Below are 23105 nucleotides of genomic sequence, written 5' to 3'. Positions count from 1 at the left end.
CAGACAAACGGGGGGATTCCTGCTGTTTTGTGTAATTCAAAATGTCATCGGAGGCCAAACAATAACAAGCCTGACAAATCATCCATAAAGAACTTCAAAGGCACGAGTGAACAAAGAGACCAGTGTGATGGGAGTGTGTAGGAAAGTCAGAGCCTTTCCAGAGGAGACGTCATGATGCATGCCTTCTCCAAACTCTGAGTTTCCTTGTTTTAAAGGAGGTGAAAGGTTGCGTTAGCATAGGTGAGCTGCGAGCCTCATAGCAGTCAGTGCTGGCTATAAACCTTAGGTAACTGGGTGAAATCCTTTTTTACATTCTTTGTGTTGGAGTCATTTTTGTGTCATTCTTTGTTTTGGCTTGCTTTAAAATACCTCGTCTGCCAGATTCATCAAAGTGAAACTTTGTATTTACGTTATTCTGATCCAGAGGATGAATTTACTGTTCAAGAAACTTACTTTTTATTCGTTTTTACTTGGTAACATACATTTATGTGCCAGTTAGGCACAAAAACATAACATGACATGACGAAGGGAGGATTGTGCACTAAGTAAAATGGAAGAATCAACATAAGCGCATCACATATAGAAACAGAGATGTCCCCATCGAGTCACTGTGACTTTGACTCGAGTCGACTTGAGTCGCTGTTTTGATGACTTGTGACTTGACTCGACAAAAAAGAAAAGACTCGAGACTCGACTCGGACTTGGAAGTTAAAGACTCGGCACTTGACTTGAGACACGATGACTTGAATGACTTGAGTGTTATTCAGTTCATGTTTTCAGTTTGAATATAAAATTAAGAAATTAATTGAAAAAATAATATGGATTACCCGGTAGCAGCGCAGGCTGAGAATGGCGTCATGATTGGATCATTACCCTGTCAATCAGTCATGCCCTCTCTACATACCTTAGTGTTTATTGGAGAGACTTCGGCTTTCATAATTACTATTTTGACGGCAAAAGACGAACAGCACAGTGCAAGACATGCGGCATCAACATCTCAGACAGCCAGACGACAACTTTCAACTTTGTCCGTCATTTGAAGATCCATTCTGACCAGTAAGTGCTCGTCAAATTAGCTAATATTATCCTGTTAGCCTAGTTGGTAGTTAGCTAACGTTAGCTTGATATTTTACGGGGTGGACAGGTTGGACACATTGGCCAATGATGTTTACTGACAGTTACTTATATCTTTGTGTTTTCACTTTATTAAGATCAGATTCTGCAGGTAAAAATGCAATAATAAGGTGACTTTGACTTTGACTTGACCAAGAAAAAATTACTTGGGACTTGAAAGCTAAGACTTGGGACTTACTTGAGACTTGCACATGTGTGACTTGGTCCCATCTCTGCATAGAAATATAAGGATGCTGCTCGAAAATAGGGAAAAACAATCTTAATAGAGGGTTTGAGCTAGATCTATATATATCGATCTATATGAAATAAAGTCTTACAGTTGACACATAGCTGAGCCATTTTGACCAGTTCTCTTCAAAAATATCAGTTTGGTTTCTTAATTTCAATGTAATTCTCTCCATAACATATATATATATATATATTATATATGACATCAATCCACTCATTTATTGTTGGTTTTTCTTTCTTAAGCCATTTTCTGGTCAGAGCTTTTTTACACCCCACTAACAAAACTTTCAAAAGGTATTTGTCCCACTTCGTGTATTCAAGTCCATCCAGATCACATAGGTACATAACTTTGACGTTTAGAAACATTTTCCTTTTAAAAACAGTCTCCAGGACCCCGAGAGTCTCTCTCCAAAATGGAGCCACAGAGGGACGGCCCCAAAAAATGTGAAAATGATTTCCCGAAGTATTCCCACAGGACCTCCAGCAGGCGGTCTGATCGGAATAGTTGGTCTTTTGGTGCTGGGGAGCGAAAGAATCGAGTCACGTTTCAGAGGATGAATCTTACTGATTCAGATGGTTCCCCTGTGGTTGCCGGTTAAAATCTGCCTGTATTTCCCCATTTTTTTCAGCGTTTTGAATGCCACGTGCTTCAACCCTTCTTCTTTCATTGTGATGAAAAGCACATACATGTAAAAATGTGTCCTCTTAGCTTCCCTGTTGCACATGTTAAAGCATTGTGTGCTGGGTAATGCCTGAGCTCTCAGTCCATTTCCACCCTGAAGTTCCCCAAATGGAATCAGGCTGTAGAAAAAGAGCGGCTCATTCAGGCAAAAGGCCGCATCTTCTTATAGTTTTTAAGATATTTGTACCGTATCATTTATTGTAGGCGATGGCTTTTTATTAGGGCTGGGCGAGTTAACTCGTTATTATTGCGTTAACTCGTTAATTATTTAACGCCGATAAATATTTTATCACGCATTAACGCAGGTTTTATTATACAAAAAAAAAATGTACATACATTTTTTTAAATCAAAATTATTATTTTTTTCATTTAAAAAAAACAAAAACATTTATGGCTGAGAGAGGGGGAACGACACGCAGCACAGGCCGTCCGATGCGAAACTCGAACCGGGGCCAGCTGCAGCGAGGACTACAGCCTCTGTACATGGGACGCCTGCTCAACCCACTACGCCACAGACCACCCCTGTTTTATTAGTTATTTTATTATTGTAAAAGTCTGTTGCTCACAGGCTTTTATTTTGTAAAAGTCTGTTGCTCACAGGCTTTTATTTTGTAAAAGTCTGTTGCTGTCTGCTGCGGAACCGGAAAAGAAAGTAATTGGCGGATCCACCAAACATGGAGAAGGGTACGGAACTTTTACTCGGCCATTTTCATGTTAAAGTTCTTCCAGACGGCGGAGTCGACAGAACCAAAGTCATCTGTAAACTCTGCCAAGTTGAATTGTCTTCTCAGCGTAGTAGTTCCAGTCTAAAATATCACTTAAAGGCAAAACACACAACTGATAGCAGCAAGTCATTCAAGGAAACAGACAGTGGAGCGAGGCTTCTACATAAAAACTACAGAAAGATGCTGATGTTAAAAGTGTGTTTGCACAACAAATGTTATGGCACTTTCATTCATATGGCAGCACATTTAAAATAAAACTAAATGCTAAAAGCTATACGCTACTTTTGGATTAATTTTTGGATTTTGCGTACAAATGTGATTAATCAGGGAAATCATGTGATTAATTAGATTAAACATTTTAATCGTTGCCCAGCCCTAGTCATTTTATTACTGTAATTTAAATTCTGTTTTGTTTGAGCAAAGTTAAACTTTTGCAGTGTTTAGTCAAAACCTCCCTGGTCTTGTGATTTAATCTTTTTCCCAGTTGTTTTTCTCAGGTACAGATTTAAAAGAAAAATACCCCCTCGGACCTCAGGGGTAAATCACACAGTTGCAGAAGGCTTCTTCGAAATAGCTCAGCCTCTCATCTTGTATGCTTGATCAGTTTTATACAGAAATAGAACAGACGTGAGTAAAGTACTGATGCTCTGATTGACTAAACGGTTGAGATTTGGATATTTTATACCAGTGATGCAGTGATTAATACATTAGAAAGCATGTTATCTGTTAGGGTTACAATCTGAGCACATTAGCACCACAGATTCTGCTCAGAGGAGCTCCAACCTCTCAGTCTACAGAGGAAACGGTGCGACTGATGCTGCACCAAATATGTGGCTTCCTGTTCTGCAGCTCCTGCTCATCGCTCATGTAAGTATCAACGGTTTCAAGCAGTGTCTGAGTGTTCAGCAAGGCTTTAAAGGGATAGTTCGCCTCTTTTGACATGAAGCTGTATGACATCCCATATTAGCAACATCATTTATGAACATCTTCTTACCCCCTGCTGCGTCCTGTGAGCAGAGTTCCAGCCTCGTTTTGGTGTTGATGAAGGTAGTCCGGCTAGTTGGCTGGGGTTTAAAAAATAAAGCGTTTTGCTTCTCAAAACAATATGCGTTCAACAGAGTAATGCATTTGCATCACAAAATCGTTCTCCAGGAAAAAGTCAGACCTCACAATCGCTTGGCCCTATTTTCTCTCCCTTCGTATCACTGCCTGCTGCCGCCTGCCGACAGCCGCGCCTGTTACGCTGTTTGCTGCTTCGTTCTGCACGGTCTGCACGGTCTGCACTATACGAAGGGAGAGGAAATAGCGCTTTAATAATTTAATTAATTTAATTAAATTTAATAAGTTATTTATTTAATTTATTTATTTATAATTTATTTTATAATTTATTTCATTTAATAAGTGTTTAATAAGTTATTTATTTATTTATAGGGAGAGAAAATAGGGCCAAGCGATTGTGAGGTCTGACTTTTTCCTGGAGAACTATCTTGTGATGCAAATGTATTACTCTGTTGAACGCATGTTGTTTTGAGAAGCAAAACGCTTTATTTTTTAAACCCCAGCCAACTAGTCATAGTCATAGTTTATTTATAGAGCACATTTAAAACAACCTCAGTCGACCAAAGTGCTGCACAGAAGCAAAAGCATAATAAAAATAATCATAAACACTACAACAACAAATACAACACAAGGGATACTAATCATTCAATATAAAACAAATTAAGATTAAAAGTGAAAATAAAAGAGAGTAAAAGAGGGATAAAAAGAAAGCGAGAGAGCCGAGATTCCTCGCTCAGCTGGGAGTGAACGCCAAGGAGAAGAGTTTTGAGGAGTGTTTCAAAGTGCACAGCTAACGTGGAGAGGTGGGCTGCTCCACAGCTTAGGAGCTGCTGAGAAGGCCCGAGCCTGGACCGAGGTCCTGCCAGGAGCAGCTGGTTGGACCACCCAAGTGCCCGAGCAGAACTGTGGAGCTGTAGAAGCTCTGATAAATGAGGTGGTGCCAAACCATTTACACATTCAAACGCAGTAAATAAAACCTTAAACTGAATCCTAAAGTTAACAGGCAGCCAGGGACAGGGGTGATGTGCTCACGCCTTTTCTTTCCAGTCAGCAAGCGGGCGGCAGCATTTTGAACGACCTGCAGACGGCGCAATGATGTCTGGTCAAGCCCAACAAACAAGGAATTACAATAATCTAAACGTGACGTAATTTGCATTTGCACAAATATCATCATAGCACAATTTAATGTAAATTATCCATATACCCTATATTTCTAATTGGTTCAGTCTGCTCAGTTCAATTTATTTTTACCTTTATTGTTAAATGTGCAAATCTGTTTTTATTTAGTTTACTGATGTTTATTATTATTACTATTATTATTATTTACCCTACTCTTCATACCGTAGATTTGTTTATAGCTGATGTTTATTTCTCTATTTTTATTCTATTCTATTTGCTTGTTTTTCCTTTAATTGTTTACATATCTTTTATACTGTACGCTGTTGCAGCACAATCATTTCCCAAATTGGGATGAATAAAGTACTTATCTATCTATCTATCTATCTATCTATCTATCTATCTATCTATCTATCTATCTATCTATCTATCTCTATCTAATAAAAGTGTGAACTAGCTGGACTACCTTCGTCAACGTTTGCGTAGTGCCTTTTTTTTATTTGTATAAATATCTCAGGCTGAGGAATAAGATATGTGAAGCAGTGGATTAAAAACTGCTCAGAACACACACGCCGGCTTTCTTTTTACATCCTATTGGGTGGAAGGTGGCGCCCCCGTGTGGTCGCCCAGCAGCTATGACCTGTGTGAATAACGGGTCAGCTCACAGTCTTTGAAAGAATAATGTTTTATTCATTTTTCCATCCGTGGTATTTCCTCCTTGTAACCAAACAACCACAATATTATACTCAATGTCATAAATTACACAAACACATAGCAGTGAAATGAGCCCTATTCATGCCCATTTACATTCATTCACATTTTACACCGCCAAGAAACGGCTCCCAACACCTGGAAACACGTTTTTTATGCTTATACCAAGTGCATTTTGAACACATGGCCTTTTTTTGAGAACCTTTCCTGCGTATGATCTGCATCTGAAACATGTTGGATGGAGTTAGTGTTCCATGTTGGCCACAGTGAGGATTAAAAGACTGTTTTTAAAGACTTTTGCATGTTTTTATTTGGCTGAAATATTGGCTGAAAACTCGATGAAAAGGCAAAGTGGAAACATGTTGCCGCACGCTGCAAATATCACAGCTGCTAGGGAAGCTGAAAGGCACCCCAGAATGTGTTCTCTTTCTCTATTTGACCCGTGATATTTAAGCTAACACTGTCTTTCTCCGTCAGTTTGACAATCATGCCCACCCACACAGAGCTGCCGTTTGCAGCCGGGACCTCCACCAGCTTCTTTTCCTTTTTCCCGGAGGTGGCGTTTCTTATCAGAATGACGGATTTCTTCTGGCTCTCCTGCTTGAAGGTGACTTGGGCGTATACGAAGTAGAGGCTTCTTTCCTTGCAGTAGATGGACCTGTTTTGCAAGCAGAGGGAGCAGGAGTTGCATTCGGGATACGGTCGCCAGTCAATGTCGGTGTCGGTGTTCAGAGCTGTTGGAGATACAACAAAGTTTGAATCACGTACCGGCATTTTGGAGTAAGCTCATCTATAAAACATGACAAAGAAGATAAACCTTTTCTGTTGATATGAAGAGATTAAAACAAGGTTAAAAGCATTGTGTTGAATGCCAAAAAACTTGCAAAAATCCCAGTAAAACTGTAATAAACGCACCCACACTGGAAAAAATCAAAGTCTTACCAAGAATATTTGTTTCATTTCTAGTCAAAATATCTGATTACACTTAATATCAGACACAACTGCCTAACAAGTACTATTTCAGCCAGATATAGGGACTTGTTTTAATACAATACATCTGGAATATCTTGTTAAATGAAAAAGTTTTGAAAACAAATTGTTTTGTTTCACATATCATATGAAACAAGCTTGTTTGTTTTTTACATTTGAAGAGGTTTTTAAGCTAATTTCAAGATCACTTTTATCTAAAAAGTCCTAAATATCACATCTTATTTCAAGGAATCTGGACAAGCCGATTTTCACTAGTTCCATTGGCAGATTTTTTTGCTTATTTCAAGCAAAAAAGTCTTTTATTTGTTGTTTTTTTAACTTATTTTTGGAGGGGCATTTTTTCCAGTGTAAAGCTCTGTTTTGGGTCCACCAGAAACATCCCAGAACAACACACTGCCACCTGTCATGGTGGAGCTGGACTTACTTATCACTTTATCTACCATTGAAGCCAAATAGTAACAGAGCACAATGTTCTTTGTTTAATTGTGTTGCTGATATTAAGCAGTGGCTGGCTTTGGCACCTCATCTTCAAAGCTCAGTTTAACCGTCAGAAATCTGGGGGTGACCTTTGACCTTTGATCTGAGGTTGGACAAACACATTAACAATGTCGTCAGGACTCGTTTTTTCCAGCTGCGTCTGCTGGCCAAAGTTAAAATGTTTTTAAGTGGTCATGACCTTGAGAAAGCCATCCATGCCCTAATAAGTTGAAGGTCAGACTGTTTTAATGCCCTTTATGTGGGCGTCTCCCAGTCTTCTCTCAGCCGCCTTCAGCTGGTGCAGAACGCTGCTGCCCGTCTTTAACCAACACTAACAGACGTGTGCACATCACTCCTGTTCTTAACTCCCTCCATCGGCTTCCTGTCCTTTAGAGAACTGATTTTAAACTTTTAATGTTTGTTTTAAAGCTCTTAGCGGCCTCGCCCCGTCGTATTTATCTGAGCTTTTAACAGTCCTGGTAGAGCTCTGAGGTCCACAGATCAGTTTCTGCTGGAAGTGCCCAGGTCAGAATACAAACCCTGGGGTGAGCGAGCCTTTTCCCAAAGCTGCCCCCAGGCTCTGGAATAAGCCCCCCGTCCAGCTGCGTCTTATTTCTGACCTGGGCCTCTTCAGATCCAGGCTAAAAACCTACTTATTTAGGATGGCTTTAATACCCAGTAGTATGAGGACACTTTTATCTTATTTGATCTTATTGGATTTTGTTGTATTTTATTGCTTTCACTGTTCTTTTATTGTTTTTATTTGTTTTTACTTATTCTTCTCTTTATTTATTACCTGCTGTAAAGCACTTTGGTACACCGTAAGGATTGTCTGTAAAGGGCTGCAGAAATAAAGTACATTTACATTTAATTTGGTCAGTAAACCCTCCAGAACGTGGGAAAGTCTGATCTAATCCGATGAAGCCTCCTCAGAAATTCAATAAGTCCAATCTGCTTTCCCCTCCAGCAGTTTGATCCATCGGATTCTGGCCAAGCAAAGAATCTTTACTGCAGTTTCAATCATTTTTTATGACCTTTTTCAAAAGATCTGTTTACTTTCGACTCTGGATCTTTTGATGAAGTGAAATTAATCGTGTTGTTTCTTAGTTTTTTCCGCTGTCCCTCCGGCCTCGTGATGGTGACACACAGGCACAATTCCCCATGCTTTCTCTTCTCCTCAGAGCACGAGCTTGTACATTTTGTCCTCAGACTTTCGTAAAGTTGTTACTGCAGGGGTGTTTCCACAGAAACTCTACATTTCAACAACTTGTCTAAGATTTTGTGTGGAATCTTTTAGTGAAAACTTGCACCAAACCACCAAACCATCAATCCACACTGGAAAGAATCAAAGTCTTACCAAGTATATTTGTTTCATTTCTAGTCAAAATATCTCACTACACTTAATATAAGACACAACTGCCTAACAAGTACCATTTCAGCCACATATAGGGACTTGTTTTAATACAATACATCTGGAATATCTTGTTAAATGAAAAAGTCTTGAAAACAAATTGTTTTGAGTCATATTTCATATGAAACAAGATTTTTTTTTTTACATTTGAAGAGGTTTTTAAGTTAATTTCAAGATCACTTTTATCTCAAAAGTCCTAAATATCACATCTTATTTCAAGAAATCTTGACAAGCCGATTTTCACTACTTCCATTGGCAGATTTATTTGCTTATTTCAAGCAAAAACATCTTTTATTTGTTGTTTTTCTTACTTATTTTTGGAGGGGCATTTTTTCCAGCGCAGTGCACTGAACCAAGTTAGAATAACTAGTCTAAGAATAAACGTGAAGAATCAAACATTAGAAGAATAGTTGAGCTTATGCATGTGTATACTGGTTGTATATATCTGATAGTTATTTATCATTATTTATGGTATTACTTTCATTTAGTACATGCTTTAAGCGTCTTTTGTTTTGAAATTTATTTTTGAAATTATTTTGAAAGACTATAATTCACTCAGGCTCCCCAGAACTGGACAATAAAAGATTGGAAAAACGCTGCCTGGTCTGACGAGTCTCGGTTTCAGTCGCAGTCGAATTAGCAGCGGAACGGAAAAGTTAAATTTCCGCCATTTCCGCTAGTTAACTGAAATTTAACTTATCGCAAAATTAGGTTTTGGGCAAGATTAACGTTCACACGTATATAAATATGTCACATTTAACGCGTTATTGGGTATAGAATCAGCTTTATTTCACCAAGTACGTAGACACAAGTTGTTGTCTCTCTCTCCATATATATATATTTTAAATATATATATAGATGTGTGTGTGTGTATATTTAGAATTGATTCATTTTGACAGCCCTTGTTTATATTCATCCCTTTATGATTTCTTCTGGTGGCTGCTTCCAGCAGGATAATGCACCAGGTCACAGAACTCATATCGTCTCAAACTGGTGTCTTGAAGCTGTACTAAATAAATATATATGTTTGTGCGTGTTTATAGCAACATGTTTGTTAGCTAGATCTTCTTTTCAAGGACTAACTGAGCAAAATTTTCTGGAAATCGAGCTCTATAAATCTTTTTTTTCCTTTTTTTTCTAGTTAAAACTGATTATATGCAATGAAAATAGACATTTTCTGATTGTAAGTCATGGCTGTTGTTTTTTCTAAATGATCCAAATTATTCCAACTTTAATTTGATTTGCGGTTGTAAGTGTGATTATTATTTCAGTTAAAAAGAAATCCGGTTTATAACAGCATCCTAGTGAAAAAATGTTTAAAAATGCAGCGTGACTTTCACTTAAATCTGCTCGACATAAAGACAGAAGAGCAGCTAATATATAATTAGCATTGAACTGCTACTGTCTACTATCTGCATTTGGGATTTATATCTTAACCCTAAGCTTTGGGTTAGGGTTTTATAGATATATATTCATAAAAGCAAATGTTTCTACAAATGGCCAATACTTAGGTAAAATATTTAAATGTATTTTCCTTTTTAAGTTTTAGGATCTGTTGTTTTTCTAGCTTGTCGGGTTACTGGACCCTTTCATTACCAGCTGAATAAAGGCACCCAGGACAAAGCTGATTTAAGTTGTAATCTCCTTGCATTCAGCAGGCTAAGTATCCGCTGACAAACCGGCGTCTGCAGCTGTGGGTGGTGATGATGCTGTAAGTCTGCGCAGCCCACAGTGCAGCTCTGCTCGGGGTTTGTTGTGGTTTTAGGAACCCACTTCAGACAGGAAAATGTCAGCGGGGTGGGAGGGACTGAAAGCATGACAGGGATATTTAGTTTATCTCGGCAGCAGTTTAGTCTCTGAATGTAAAACACTGTAATTAAAGTTGTTCAAAGTCTAAGTGAGAACTTTACATCCTTAAAACTAAGAACTTTGAGGCACGATGAGGCACAACCAAGAAACAGCGAGTCTGCTCTGCACTGGAAAAAATGCCCCTCCAAAAATAAGTAAGAAAAACAACAAATACAAGATGTTTTTGCTTGAAATAAGCAAAACAATCTGCCAATGGAACTAGTGAAAATCGGCTCGTCAAGATTTCTTGAAATAAGATGTGATATTTAGGACTTTTGAGATAAAAGTGATCTTGAAATTAGCTTAAAAACCTCTTCAAATGTAAAAAACAAAAAGCTTGTTTAATATGATATGTGACTCAAAACAATTTGTTTTCAAGACTTTTTCACTCAACAAGATATTCCAGATGTATTGTCTTCCAACAAGTCCCTATATCTGGCTGAAATAGTACTTGTTAGGCAGTTGTGTCTTATATTAAGTGTAATGAGATATTTTGACTAGAAATGAGACAAATATACTTGGTAAGACTTTGATTTTTTCCAGTGCAGGACTCGTTACACTGGTAAAAATGCCCCAACAAAAATAAGTAAGAAAAACAACAAATACAAGACGTTATTTATTGAAATAAGCAAATAAATCTGCCAATGGAACTAGTGAAAATCGGCTTGTCAAAATTTCTTGAAATAAGATGAGATATTTGGGACTTTTGAGATAAAAGTGATCTTGAAATTAGCTTAAAAACCTCTTCAAATGTAAAAAAAAAAGCTTGTTTCATATGAAATCCGACTCAAAACAATTTGTTTTCAAGACTTTTTCATTTAACAAGATATTCCAGATGTATTGTCTTCAAACAAGTCCCTATATCTGGCTGAAATGGTGCTTGTTAGGCAGTTGTGTCTTATATGAAGTGTAATGAGATATTTTGACTAGAAATGAGACAAATATACTTGGTAAGACTTTGATTTTTTCCAGTGTGTTTCTTTTTGGGTTTATGACGGTGAAATGATTCTCTCTGCTGGAGTGTTTCAGATGGTAAAGTCACCTGGAGTTTTATTGTGTTTCTTCCTGAGACAAAAAAGCCTGAAATGGGGGAACTCCTGTGAAATAACCACAACTTTTCCAGCTTGAAGAGAAAACGTGTCCTCATGAATGGGGAAAATGGTTTCCAGTGCTCACACAGTCGAACCTGCTTGAGTCACTTAAAGAATTCAGACTGAGAGTTTTGCACCCACTTCCCCTCAACCTGCTGCATCCTCATCCGCCTCACTTTAAGACTTCCCACGTGTCTCAGAATGACTTTCACCTTCTCCAGGACTGGGTTTGACTATTTGTTGTAAACAGCATCTGTGGGTGTTTCTCATCCGACTACGACAACAAAGATCTGGATGTCGGGCTTCATTCTAAGTAACAGTTGAATCTGTCTGAACTCCTGACTCTAATAATCTGATTTGTCTCGGAACTTTGAGTGTTTGAGGGCATTAACACACCAACAACGATACAAATATCCATGCATTTCTACATGGTGATGATTCAAAAACGAAGAACGTGCACTTACTTGGAACCAGTTGGATATATGAGGGAGACTTTCCTGAAAATCAACACAGTTTAAATGTTTATATGCTGTTAAAGTGAACAATTGCAGCACATTTAAAATGTTCAGTTCTCCCTCTGATCTTTCAGTTTGATGATTCTCTACAATAGTGTGATTAAAAAAGAAGAAAAAAGACAAATTAAGCATTATTAAATAGCCATACTTTGTAAATAAAAGGCATCATTTCAAGTCAAATTTGAAATGATGTACCTGTTCGACTGATATTGTCTTGCATCAGTGATTGAGAAGAGATGGTGTCCTAAAAAAGAAGGAAAACATCTCCATCAACACAAATCGGACATGTCTTACACAGTTTTATGCTCTAAAACAATTAAATTAATCCTAAAGAGAAGGAAAACATCTCCATCAACACAAATCGGACATGTCTTACACAGTTTTATGCTCTAAAACAATTAAATTAATCCTAAAGAGAAGGACAACATCTCTGTCAACACGAATCGGACATGTTTTACACAGTTTTATGCTCTAAAACAATTCAATTAATCCTAAAGAGAAGGACAACATCTCTGTCAACGCGAATCGGACATGTTTTACACAGTTTTATCCTTTTAAAACAATTAAATTAACCTAAAGAGGAAGGAAAACAACTCTGTCAACACAAATCGGACATGTCTTACACAGTTTTATGCTCTAAAACAATTAAATTAATCCTAAAAAGGAAGGAAAACATCTCCATCAACACAAATCGGACATGTTTTACACAGTTTTATCCTCTAAAATAATTCAATAAATTCTAAAAAGGAAGGAAAACATCTCTGTCAACAAAAATCGGACATGTTTTACACAGTTTTATCCTTTTAAAACAAATTAATCCTAAAAAGGAAGGAAAACATCTCCATCAACACAAATCGGACATGTTTTACACAGTTTTATCCTTTTAAAACAAATTAATCCTAAAAAGGAAGGAAAACATCTCCATCAACACAAATCTGACATGTTTTACACAGTTTTATGCTTCTTTGTCCTTTCCACCACACCAGAGGGATGTTTGAGAGGTTGCTGAAGTGATGAGGAACTCACAAAGTGTGTGTAACGGTGAGAAAGTGATGATTCGATCCGGCTGACAGATCCTGTTAGTTGTGATGTCACTGCCACCAAGAGGCTAAACTGAGCATCCTGATTTAGCTCCATAAAGGCAGAAATTACAGTGGAGATTATCTTTAAATTAGCCGCACATAAAGTCACAATTAAAAAGGGATTCTTTGGTATTTTTCGTGTTTTACAACCGTAGAATTAATGTAACTTCCACAGAGATGCAGGTTAATCTCATCATATTCAAAAAGCGGATTAAAATCCTTTCACATTCAACTTTTTATAAATCTGTTAAAAAGTTAAAAAGTGGAAAAACCACAACCAGATTTGGAGGAACACGTTAAAAAAAGGCAACATATTCACGGGTTAGAGATACTGACCTCTACGAACTTTGGTTTGTTTGAAGCAAAGAAAGCAGCCAGAAGCACCACAGAGATGGTGAGGAAGCCGCACCACACCTGCAGCAGCAGGTACCTGCGGCAGGGCCGCGGCTGAGCCTCCATCCTGCCGAACAGACACAGAAACCGCTTAGTTTCAGGGTGCTTTTACAGTAGGGCTGGGCCAGTTAACTCCTTATTATTATAGTAATTATTTAACGCCGATAAATATTTTATCGCGCAATAAAACGCAGGTTTTATTATTGTCTTTTATGATTATTTTATTTTATTATTATTATATTATTTTTATTATATTATTATATTTATTTTATATTTATTGTATTTTTATATATCAGGTTTTATGATTTTATTGTTTTATTATTATTATTATATTGTAAAAGTCCATTCTGCATACTGATCGATCAGACAGTATGCAGAGCGTTTACCCACAATGCATTTCGCTCCTGCCCGAGCCGAAATCAGCCGGCCTGAAGCTGATTTCCCTTAAGCTCTAAACTCTGCAAACTTTAGCAACATTTGAAACATTTTCAGGCGAGAAAGTAGTCGTTTAGATCCCCAACGTGTTGAAAACCTGACAAAATACCGGCTGTTTACAATTTTGTTCCCACAAATTCAGCGCTACTAAAGCTAGCCGCAGTGAGCAACGCACTTCCGGTTATTTTCACAAAACAAAATACCCGTTGCCTTTTATCATAGGGAAAGCCATTACCATACAATTGGTGCTTTTGTTTTGAAAACAGGAAGTGAACCTACCCTCGTTGTAGCTAGCTTGAAACTGCCGTTTTGACAGGAAATGACGATCGGTGACGTCACGTTACGTTGCATCTTGGGTAGTTTAAGTATGAGTAGTAACCTCATGATGCATACCCAACATTTCGGAGAATCTAGTATGCATCCGGGAACTTCTAACTAACATACTAACTCAAAAAGTTAGTAGGAGTAGTAGGAGAAGTATGCGGTTTCGAACACGGCCCCGGAGTAATAAAATAAAGATAAACTAGCAGGTAACATCACCGCTACAGGTGCACAGAAGCAATCGATCCCTGTCTCAATTCATCCAACGGCAGCCAATCAAGTTACGCTCCATTGGACAGATCAGACATGTCCACCAACGCGGGTGATGGTGCTTCGGTGAGCGAGTTTACTTTATTTGCCATTTGTCATTTGCCCACTGATTTTATGACTTTTTTTATTTATCTATTGAGGGATCGATTGCTTTTCCCTGTTTACCCGGATGTTGAGTCTGGTTCTTTTTCCATTTAATTTTTTTAAGTTGATTTTTTTTACCACTAAATAGTTTGTTTCGAGGTTGAATTTTTTTACACTGAATTTTTGTTTTTAGAAATCGATTTGGTTGCTTTTCTCACTTATATTAACGCAGAATGCTGGTTAGGGCACATAGAGCGAAGAAGAGGATTGGATTAGCGGAAATATGACTTAAAGGTACAAAACAGTGACTGAAATTTACAAAGATCTAGTCAGTGGAAGAAAAAAAAAGAGAGAGAGAAAGGACTTTTAAAGAACTTTAAGCAAGTATAACTGCATATAATCTGTGTTTGTGTGAGACCCAGCAATTAATTTTTGTCCTCTGTAGAGGACATAGGTTTTTGGTTTGTATCTCTTAAGCCGTTCATGCCACCGTGTTAATTCCTGTTGGTCCTTACAGAGGACATCCTGGGCTTTTCAATGATATGACATGTGTTTGGGTGGAGTCTTGACAGAATTCTCTTCCTGGTTCTTCAAAATGGCCGCAATCACAGCGAGCACATTTTATGGAAAGAAGAAAGGTAAGTGTATAATTGTGTAATTATGAGATTTGTGAGTTTAATATTCAGACTGATTCTAGTAAATTAATATCTAAGGAATAGTTTAGATGAGTTTTCAGAGGAGTGTAATTATTTTTTCACCTAAAAAATATCTTGTTTATGTGTGTCCTCCATAGAGGACATCAGGATGTGCAAACCTTTTTTTTCACCTGTTTTACACAATACGATAGGAGTCAGCTCACTGACTGAGGCAGAGAGAATTCTAAACAGAATCATTGATACTTAGAGAACAGGAAGTAATTTGTGTCAATAGGTAACTTTACATCTGAGCAGACAAGAGTCACATGTGGAGTTCCCCAAGGTTCCATCCTGGGACCTCTTCTGTTTAACATCTACATGCGCCCACTGGCACAGATTATAAAAAAAACAACAAAATAAACTACCATAGCTATGCAGATGACACACAGATATATATTACAATGTCACCAGGAGACCGAGGCCCTGTACAGGCTCTTGGTAAATGCATTGAGGAGATTAATGACTGGATGTGCCACAACTTTCTCCAGCTAAACAAAAACAAAACTGAGGTAATCGTCTTTGGAGCCAAAGAGAAACGATTACAGGTCACCACAGAACTTCAATCTATACACCTAGAAACTACCAACCAGGCCAGAAATCTGGGTGTAGTGATGGACTCAGACCTAAACTTTGGAAAAACACATTAAGGCAGTAACAAAGTCAGCCTACTATCACCTTCAGAATATATCAAGGTTAAAGGATCTGATGTGTCAGCAGGACCTGGAAAAACTAGTCCATGCCTTCATCTTCAGTCAGCTTGGTTACTGTAACAGCATCTTTACAGGTCTACCTAAAAACTGCAGCTCAGTCAGAACTCTGCTGCTCGAGTCCTCACTGAGACCAAAGAGGTGGACCACATCAGTCCAGCTCTGAGGTCTTTACACCGGCTGCCTGTCCATCAGAGGATAGACTTTAAAGTTCTGATGCTGCTCTATAAAGCTCTGAATGGTCCAGGACCAGAATGCATCAGTGACCTCCTGACCCAGGATGAACCTTCCAGACCCCTCAGCTCATCTGGATCCGGTCTTCTATCAGTTCCCAGAGTCAGAACCAGACATGGAGAAGCTGCATTCAGCTTCTATGCTCCACATGTCTGGAACAAACTCACAGAAAGCCTCAGATCAGCTGAAACGCTCAGTGTGTTTAAGTCCAGGCTGAAGACACACCTATTTTCAGCTGCATTTGGATAAAGCTCCAAATCTGAAGCTTGAGTTTCAAAACTTAATCACATTTTAACTCCTGATTTTATCTAATGTTCTTATTTCTTTCTTTTTTGTTTAATTTAAATCATGCTTTTTATTTCTACTGTTTTAATGTATCTGTAAAGCACTTTGAATCGCCTTGTTGTTGAATTGTGCTGTACAAATAAACTTGCCTTGCCTTGATGGAGACTCTGACATAGACTTGTCAGATGATGAGGTTCGAAAGGGAGAGATTGATGTTGATTATGAGGTTGAGAGTTCAGAGGAGGAGTCAACTGAGGAAGAGGAGGGTACAGATGAGAACGCAAGGGCCCGTCGTCCACTTTGGACCAAAACTAACACGTAGGCTTCTGAGATGAGAGTAACATTCCTTTACAACATTTTTAAGTAATAGCTCATCCAAAAATGAACATTTGTCAGTTGATTTCTCATCTAATGGTGAAATTAATCCACATTCAATATGATTTTTTTCTGTAGATCCAGTACTGGTCTCAGACTAAAATAATGGAAAAGAGAGGAACCAGGCTTTTGGGCCTAAATTAGCTGGTTTCTATCTTTTCAATTAATTTTGGTATTGAGACCAGTACAGGATCTACAGAACAGATGTTGTAGAATGTGGATTAATGCTGTCATTGGACTATTTGCAAGGTAAGAAAACAGCTGACATGTTTGTTTTTCTCGGTGAAAAGAGGACAGAATTATTTACTGTATTTATTTGTCTATCTCTTAAGATTCATGCCTGTGTTGGAAGACTCCAGCTATGTCATAAAGCCGTGTGGACTGGCCGCCATCGAAATATTTTGAGCAATACATTTACAACAAAGTCTTCGAGGATATATCCTTCTACAATTATGTTCATATTTGCAATAACGGAGTCCCGATGTCCTCTCCAAAGGACATACTGTAAAAAAAAAAAGACCCCAAAGACCCAAAATGTGATGTAAAAAAAAAAAGAAATCCAAAAACTTTTTTTTCTCTGGGTCTCAAGAGGTTATGTCAAATAAAAAATCAGTTATAAAAAAAAAAAATAAGGAACTATTTCTTGTCGGTTGCCTTCTTCTGTTGTGTTGATCTCACGTTAGATGACCCGTTTACGCCTCCGTATCTTCCATCGGGGAGAACGAATCCCCTCAGAGCACATTAAAGAAACCAAACACGTGGTTTCTTTAAGGCGAACTGAGGAAAAGCTGCGACCAGCCATGTTGTGTCGAGTCGGCATTTTCACCTGAACTCCAGTGACTCAGATGGTTACTGCTCGGAACTAAAAATAGTGCAACCCTTGAGTTGACAAATACAACAAGACCAGACCACCCACGCTGATTATCACAAGAACCATCTACAGAGAATATGCCGTGCACGCATTGCATTGTGGGTACGTGTGTTATCGCCCCTGCCTCCTCTTTCTCTCTGGGATTTTACCTCGGTGGGAGTTTTCTGTCGACGGTGGTCTAGTTGTTGATGCGTGATGACGAAAAGTGAAACTTGTGAGCGTTTCCTGCCGCTGACCCCGAACAGTTTAGTGTCTGTCAATCAAACTCCAAACCTTTAAACGAGTGCATGTGGCTGCATCCCTACCTTTAAAATGTGCACCACGGGTCATAATGTGAAAACACTTAGAGTGTCGATGGAAAAACTGACAGAAACTCGCTTTATGGTGTCATTTTGATAGCTTTGATCCATGAATATTTCGTCTCTTGGGCTTCTTTTGTTCTCATTTTGGAGGAATAATAAAAACAAACTCGCCATCACACCGTCCCATTGGTCAGTTACTGGTTACACAGTCAGGTAAATTACTCAAAATGACAAAAAAAATAAAGAAAAGAGAGCAATAAATCAAACCAGAATCAAACACAGAAGCCTTTGTTTTTACCCAATGTTTTTAATGATCTCCCTTTAAATCCTGTTTTTATTTCTTTTTTCATTTAATGGACTCACTGCTTTTATTTTATTTGCATTTTACTGTCCCTGCTTTTGATCTTAATAGTTGTCTTTTATTTTGTTGTTGTAAATGTAAAGTGCTAGTATTATTGTTATTAGGGCTGGGCAACGATTAAAATTTTTTAATTAATCTAATTAATCACATGATTTCCCTGATTAATCGCGATTAATCGCATTTGTACGCAAAATCCAAAAAATAATTAAAAAGTTGGCTATAAATGCAGGAGGTTTTTTTTATTTTTTATTTTGAAATACGTGCTTTTATGTTGAAACAAGTAAAAACAGGAAGTAGCGCCGGTTAGCTCCGTGAGCTTCACACCTGTAGCGGTGATGTTACTGCTAGTTTATCTTTATTTTATTCCTCCATGCTTCGTGGTGTTTGCTGTAACTGTGAATGTGATGCATTGAACAGACTTTTACAATAATAAAACCTGCGTTAATGCGCGATAAAATATTTATTGGTGTTAAATAACAAGTTAACGCGATAATAACGAGTTAACTCACCCAGCCCTACTTTTAATACCCAGGAGTATGATGGCACTTTTATCTTATTTTATCTCATTTGATTTTGTTGTATTTTATTGCTTTCAGAATCAGAATTACTTTATTAATCCCTTCTGCAGTGCACTCGTTTACAGAAAAAAAGATTAAGTCAGGAAATTCAAAAGAGCAAAATAAATATAATACAATAAGACAAAATAAGATAAAGTAAAGATAAAGCAAAATTACAACCCCATACAGTAAGATAAAATTACAACCCTTCCCATATAAACAGTGTAAAAATAAGATATAAGAATTAGAATAAGATAAGGAAAATCTCAGTATATACAATAAACAGTATTTATAATGCTGCTCAGTACCTAATTATTATTATTATTGCACATGACCGTTCTTCACTGTTGCTGTTTTTACTTCTTCTTCTCTTTATTTATTACCTGCTTTAAAGCACGTTGGCACACCGTAAGGATAGTCTGTAAAGGGCTGTAGAAATAAAGTACTTTTACATTTTCTTATTATTATTATGATGAAGTAAACCTTGTTAATTCAGTTTTTCTGCACTGATTCGGACTAAAATAATTTCCTCTCACAAAGTTTCCTCACGTTGGATTTTCAGCAGTAAAAGCTCAACCACAGACTGAGCTACGGAAGGCCAAACACGCTTAGAGGAATCAGGAATGTACAACAAACACAAAATCTTGACTCACCCAGCAAGTGTTGCACTCTCGGTGTCCACAGCCGTCTGCTGCTTCTCTGTGAGAGGCATGCCAGGCCGACAGGGTCTTCCCTTTCACATGTGTGTGTGCTGGAGGTGGGATGGAAGTTTTTGTTCTGCTGCAGAGAGTTGTGGTTGCACAGAGGAGGAGAGCTGCCGCGGTGTAGGTGGCTCTGTTTGTGGCCGGCAGAGAGCGTTATATGAAACTCAGAGGTCTCGTTAGAGGCATGAAACCCAAAATATCTGTAAAGGAGAACTAACACTGAGTGCTCTAACAGCGGGAGGCTCAGGGGTTGTGGAAAAAAGGAAAAGAAGATGAGAAAATAAGCCAAAAAGGACGTGTGAGATTAAGTAAAAGCATGTCTGTGGTGCAGCCCCTCACTGACACATGATTGTTTGTTGTGGGTGGTTTGTGATTTCCCACCTTTATAGGTCACCGTGCAACAAGCAAACATGACAGGGAAATTTCCTTCAGACCAAGCTGTGCATTGATCTGATATGTGATAAAGATGGTTACAGCTATTAATACACACACACATCTATCTGAGCTCACATTCATTTTATTCTATCTGCTCAAATTTCCTCCAACTTAAAACTTTCTCACGCATTAGATTTAATTAGGGCTGGGCAATGATTAAAGTGTTTAATCTAATTAATCACATGATTTCCCTGATTAATCACGATTAATCGCATTTGTACGCAGAATCCAAAAATGAATCCAAAAGTAACGTATAGCTTTTAGCATTTAGCTTTATTTTAAATGTGCTGCCATATGAATGAAAGTGCCATAACATTTGTTGTGCAAACACACTTTTAACATCAGCATCTTTCTGTAGTTTTTATGTAGAAGCCTCGCTCCACTGTCTGTTTCCTTGAATGACTTGCTGCTATCAGTTGTGTGTTTTGCCTTTAAGTGATATTTTAGACTGGAACTACTACGCTGAGAAGACAATTCAACTTGGCAGTGTTTACAGATGACTTTGGTTCTGTCGACTCCGCCGTCTGGAAGAACTTTAACATGAAAATGGCCGAGTAAAAGTTCCGTACCCTTCTCCATGTTTGGTGGATCCGCCGATTACTTTCTTTTCCTGTTCCACAGCAGGCAGCAACAGACTTTTACAAAATAAAAGCCTGTGAGCAACAGACTTTTACAAAATAAAAGCCTGTGAGCAACAGACTTTTACAAAATAAAAGCCTGTGAGCAGCAGACTTTTACAAAATAAAAGCCTGTGAGCAACAGACTTTTACAAAATAAAAGCCTGTGAGCAACACACTTTTACAAAATAAAAGCCTGTGAGCAACAGACTTTGACAATAAGAAAACCTGCGCTAATGCACGATGAAATATTTATCAGTGTTAAATAATTAGCGAGTTAACTCGCCCAGCCCTAGTTTTAATACAAGTAGGTATTTTTGAAAATTTTCCAGGTTATTCTCACTAAGTCTTAACATAGTAGATGTAGAATTCCATCATTTTGTTCCCAACAGATTATTAAAACACGTTAGATTTTATGTTTTATGGAGCATATCAGCTCAGCTTAAAGTGGACGGCAGTAGGTTGGGACAGGTGCATGTTTCCCCTCTTCTTCAAACAACATCTGTGAACATCTGGGACTGAGCAGACCAGCTGTTGAACCTCTGGGAGAGGAATGTTGTCCCATCGTGTCTGATAGAGGATTCCAGCTGCTCAGAAGTCCTGGGACTGTTTTTATTTCATGTTCAACGATGATGGTCTGGTTTGGTGTCCGTCCGTCATTTTGGATGTTGCAGAAAATGTACTGAGCTTAAATTCGACTGCATGTAAATACGCAGTGTTATGCAAACCACTGAGTCACTCCTTAGTTCTCTCTGTTTCCCTCCAAGCACCCAGACTTTCGTTAACCTTTAAAGTGGCCCTGAGCAACAGTTCTGCAGCTTTCTGAAGCTCTTTCAGAGTTTCTCTTTGGACATTTTCTGCTTTTTCACTCATCTTCAGTCCAGTCCTTGTACTTAACTCTGAGCTATGAACCATTCAGGCAGGAAAAAGGTTCCTAACTCAAGGGATGAACCAGTGTTGTGTCCACACAGAACAGACAACTCAGCAAAGAAGCCGTTTTAAACTGGATCTTTAGGCACTTTGTTCCCAGCAGCCTGTCACAGAGACACATCATTTGTTCCCATTTCTTTAGCTGCATCTGTGAAAAACAGCTTCATAGTTTCAACTTTTTTGAACATTTACGTTAAAACTGCTTTCAGTTACCAAAAGAGTCAAATTAATATAAGAAATTCAGTTTAAAAAAAATCCTAATCCCAAAAAAATGAATGTTATCACGTCTAAAAGTAGAAAAGTAGGAAAAAAACAGACAATAATAAGAATTATATGTTATTCAACATCAAGAAAAAGTAAATAAGATTCAATTTAAAGCTTAAAAAGGGAATATAAGATATCATCTAATGACTGATTGTGGAATAATTAAAATAAATGAAATGATTAAACTGTTTTATGCCACCAGAAATGAATAATCTAGAAGCTCTTTGTGGGTTTTAGACTGGAATTAAGATTTGTTCCCATTTCTTTAGCTGCATGAGTGAAAAACAGCAAAGATAACACAGTGTGACAGACAGAAAACAGGATTTCTGCAGCAACAAGGTGATTCCCAAAGAGCTGTTAGCTGAAAACTTGGCATATCTCAGCATGGTGTGCAGTGTGTCCTTAAAACATTTGAGGAAACTGGACAAGTGGAGGACAGAAGAAGAAGTGTCAGGCCTAAAGAACTATCTACAACAGATGAACAGGATCTGAAAGTGATGTCCTTAAGAAAGAGGAAAACATCCAGCAAAGACCTGACACAGGAGCTGAGAGATGCATCTGGACCTTCAGCTGATCCATCTGCTGTTGGCCCAAGCCTCATCAGAAATGGGCTCCATGGAAGGGTGGCTGTCAAGAAGCCGTTCTTAAGGAAGGGAAACAGGGAGAAAAGGCTGAGCTGTGCCAAAGGACACAAGAAGTGGGCTGAAAATCAGTGGCAGCAGGTCTGATGGAGGGATGAATCCTCCCCAGAGCCCGGAGCTCAACATTACTGAAGCAGTGTGGGATCATGTTGGCAGAGAACGCAACAAAAGGCAGCCCACATCCAAAGAAGAGCTTTGGGATGTCCTTCAAGAAGCCTGGAGAACTATTCCTGAAGACTCCTTAAAGAAAGGACAGAAAGCTCGTCTGAGAGGGTTCAGGCTGTGCTGGAGGAGAAAGGAGCTCAGAGCAGATATTCACTTTAGAGCTGCTCAGAACTGAAAAAACTCTGATTCTGCCTCAGATTCTGGGTTTATGTCCATGTTTGAACATGTCTCAGTGAGTCTCTGCAGCCGTTTCCTGCTTAATATAAAGAAATGAGACGTGACTGAAGACTCAGCTCTGGTATCTGCAATTAGTTTGATTAGTTAGAGAAAGTTCAACAGTTTGACCTCAGACACGATGCATTCATCAGCACTCTGGATTTAAACCCAGTC

General features: G+C 38.3%; 1 protein-coding gene across 1 annotated transcript; it reads right to left on the bottom strand.

Moving 5' to 3' along the window:
* Positions 1-5683: 5683 nt before the first annotated feature.
* On the bottom strand, positions 5684-19656 carry lta (lymphotoxin alpha (TNF superfamily, member 1)). Its single transcript, XM_075466844.1, has 5 exons — positions 19613-19656; positions 13406-13529; positions 12183-12231; positions 11937-11969; positions 5684-6389 (listed from the first exon to the last, which is right to left on the bottom strand). Exons 2-5 carry the CDS (start codon positions 13526-13528, stop codon positions 6046-6048), a joined length of 549 nt encoding a protein of 182 aa, XP_075322959.1. The 5' UTR covers position 13529; positions 19613-19656; the 3' UTR covers positions 5684-6045.
* Positions 19657-23105: the final 3449 nt, after the last annotated feature.

This window comes from Odontesthes bonariensis, chromosome 5, assembly GCF_027942865.1.
Source record: "Odontesthes bonariensis isolate fOdoBon6 chromosome 5, fOdoBon6.hap1, whole genome shotgun sequence".
NCBI classification, from domain to species: domain Eukaryota; kingdom Metazoa; phylum Chordata; class Actinopteri; order Atheriniformes; family Atherinopsidae; genus Odontesthes; species Odontesthes bonariensis.
The sequence above is the reverse complement of the archived record's forward strand: the minus strand, read 5'-3'. Positions and strand labels throughout refer to the sequence as shown.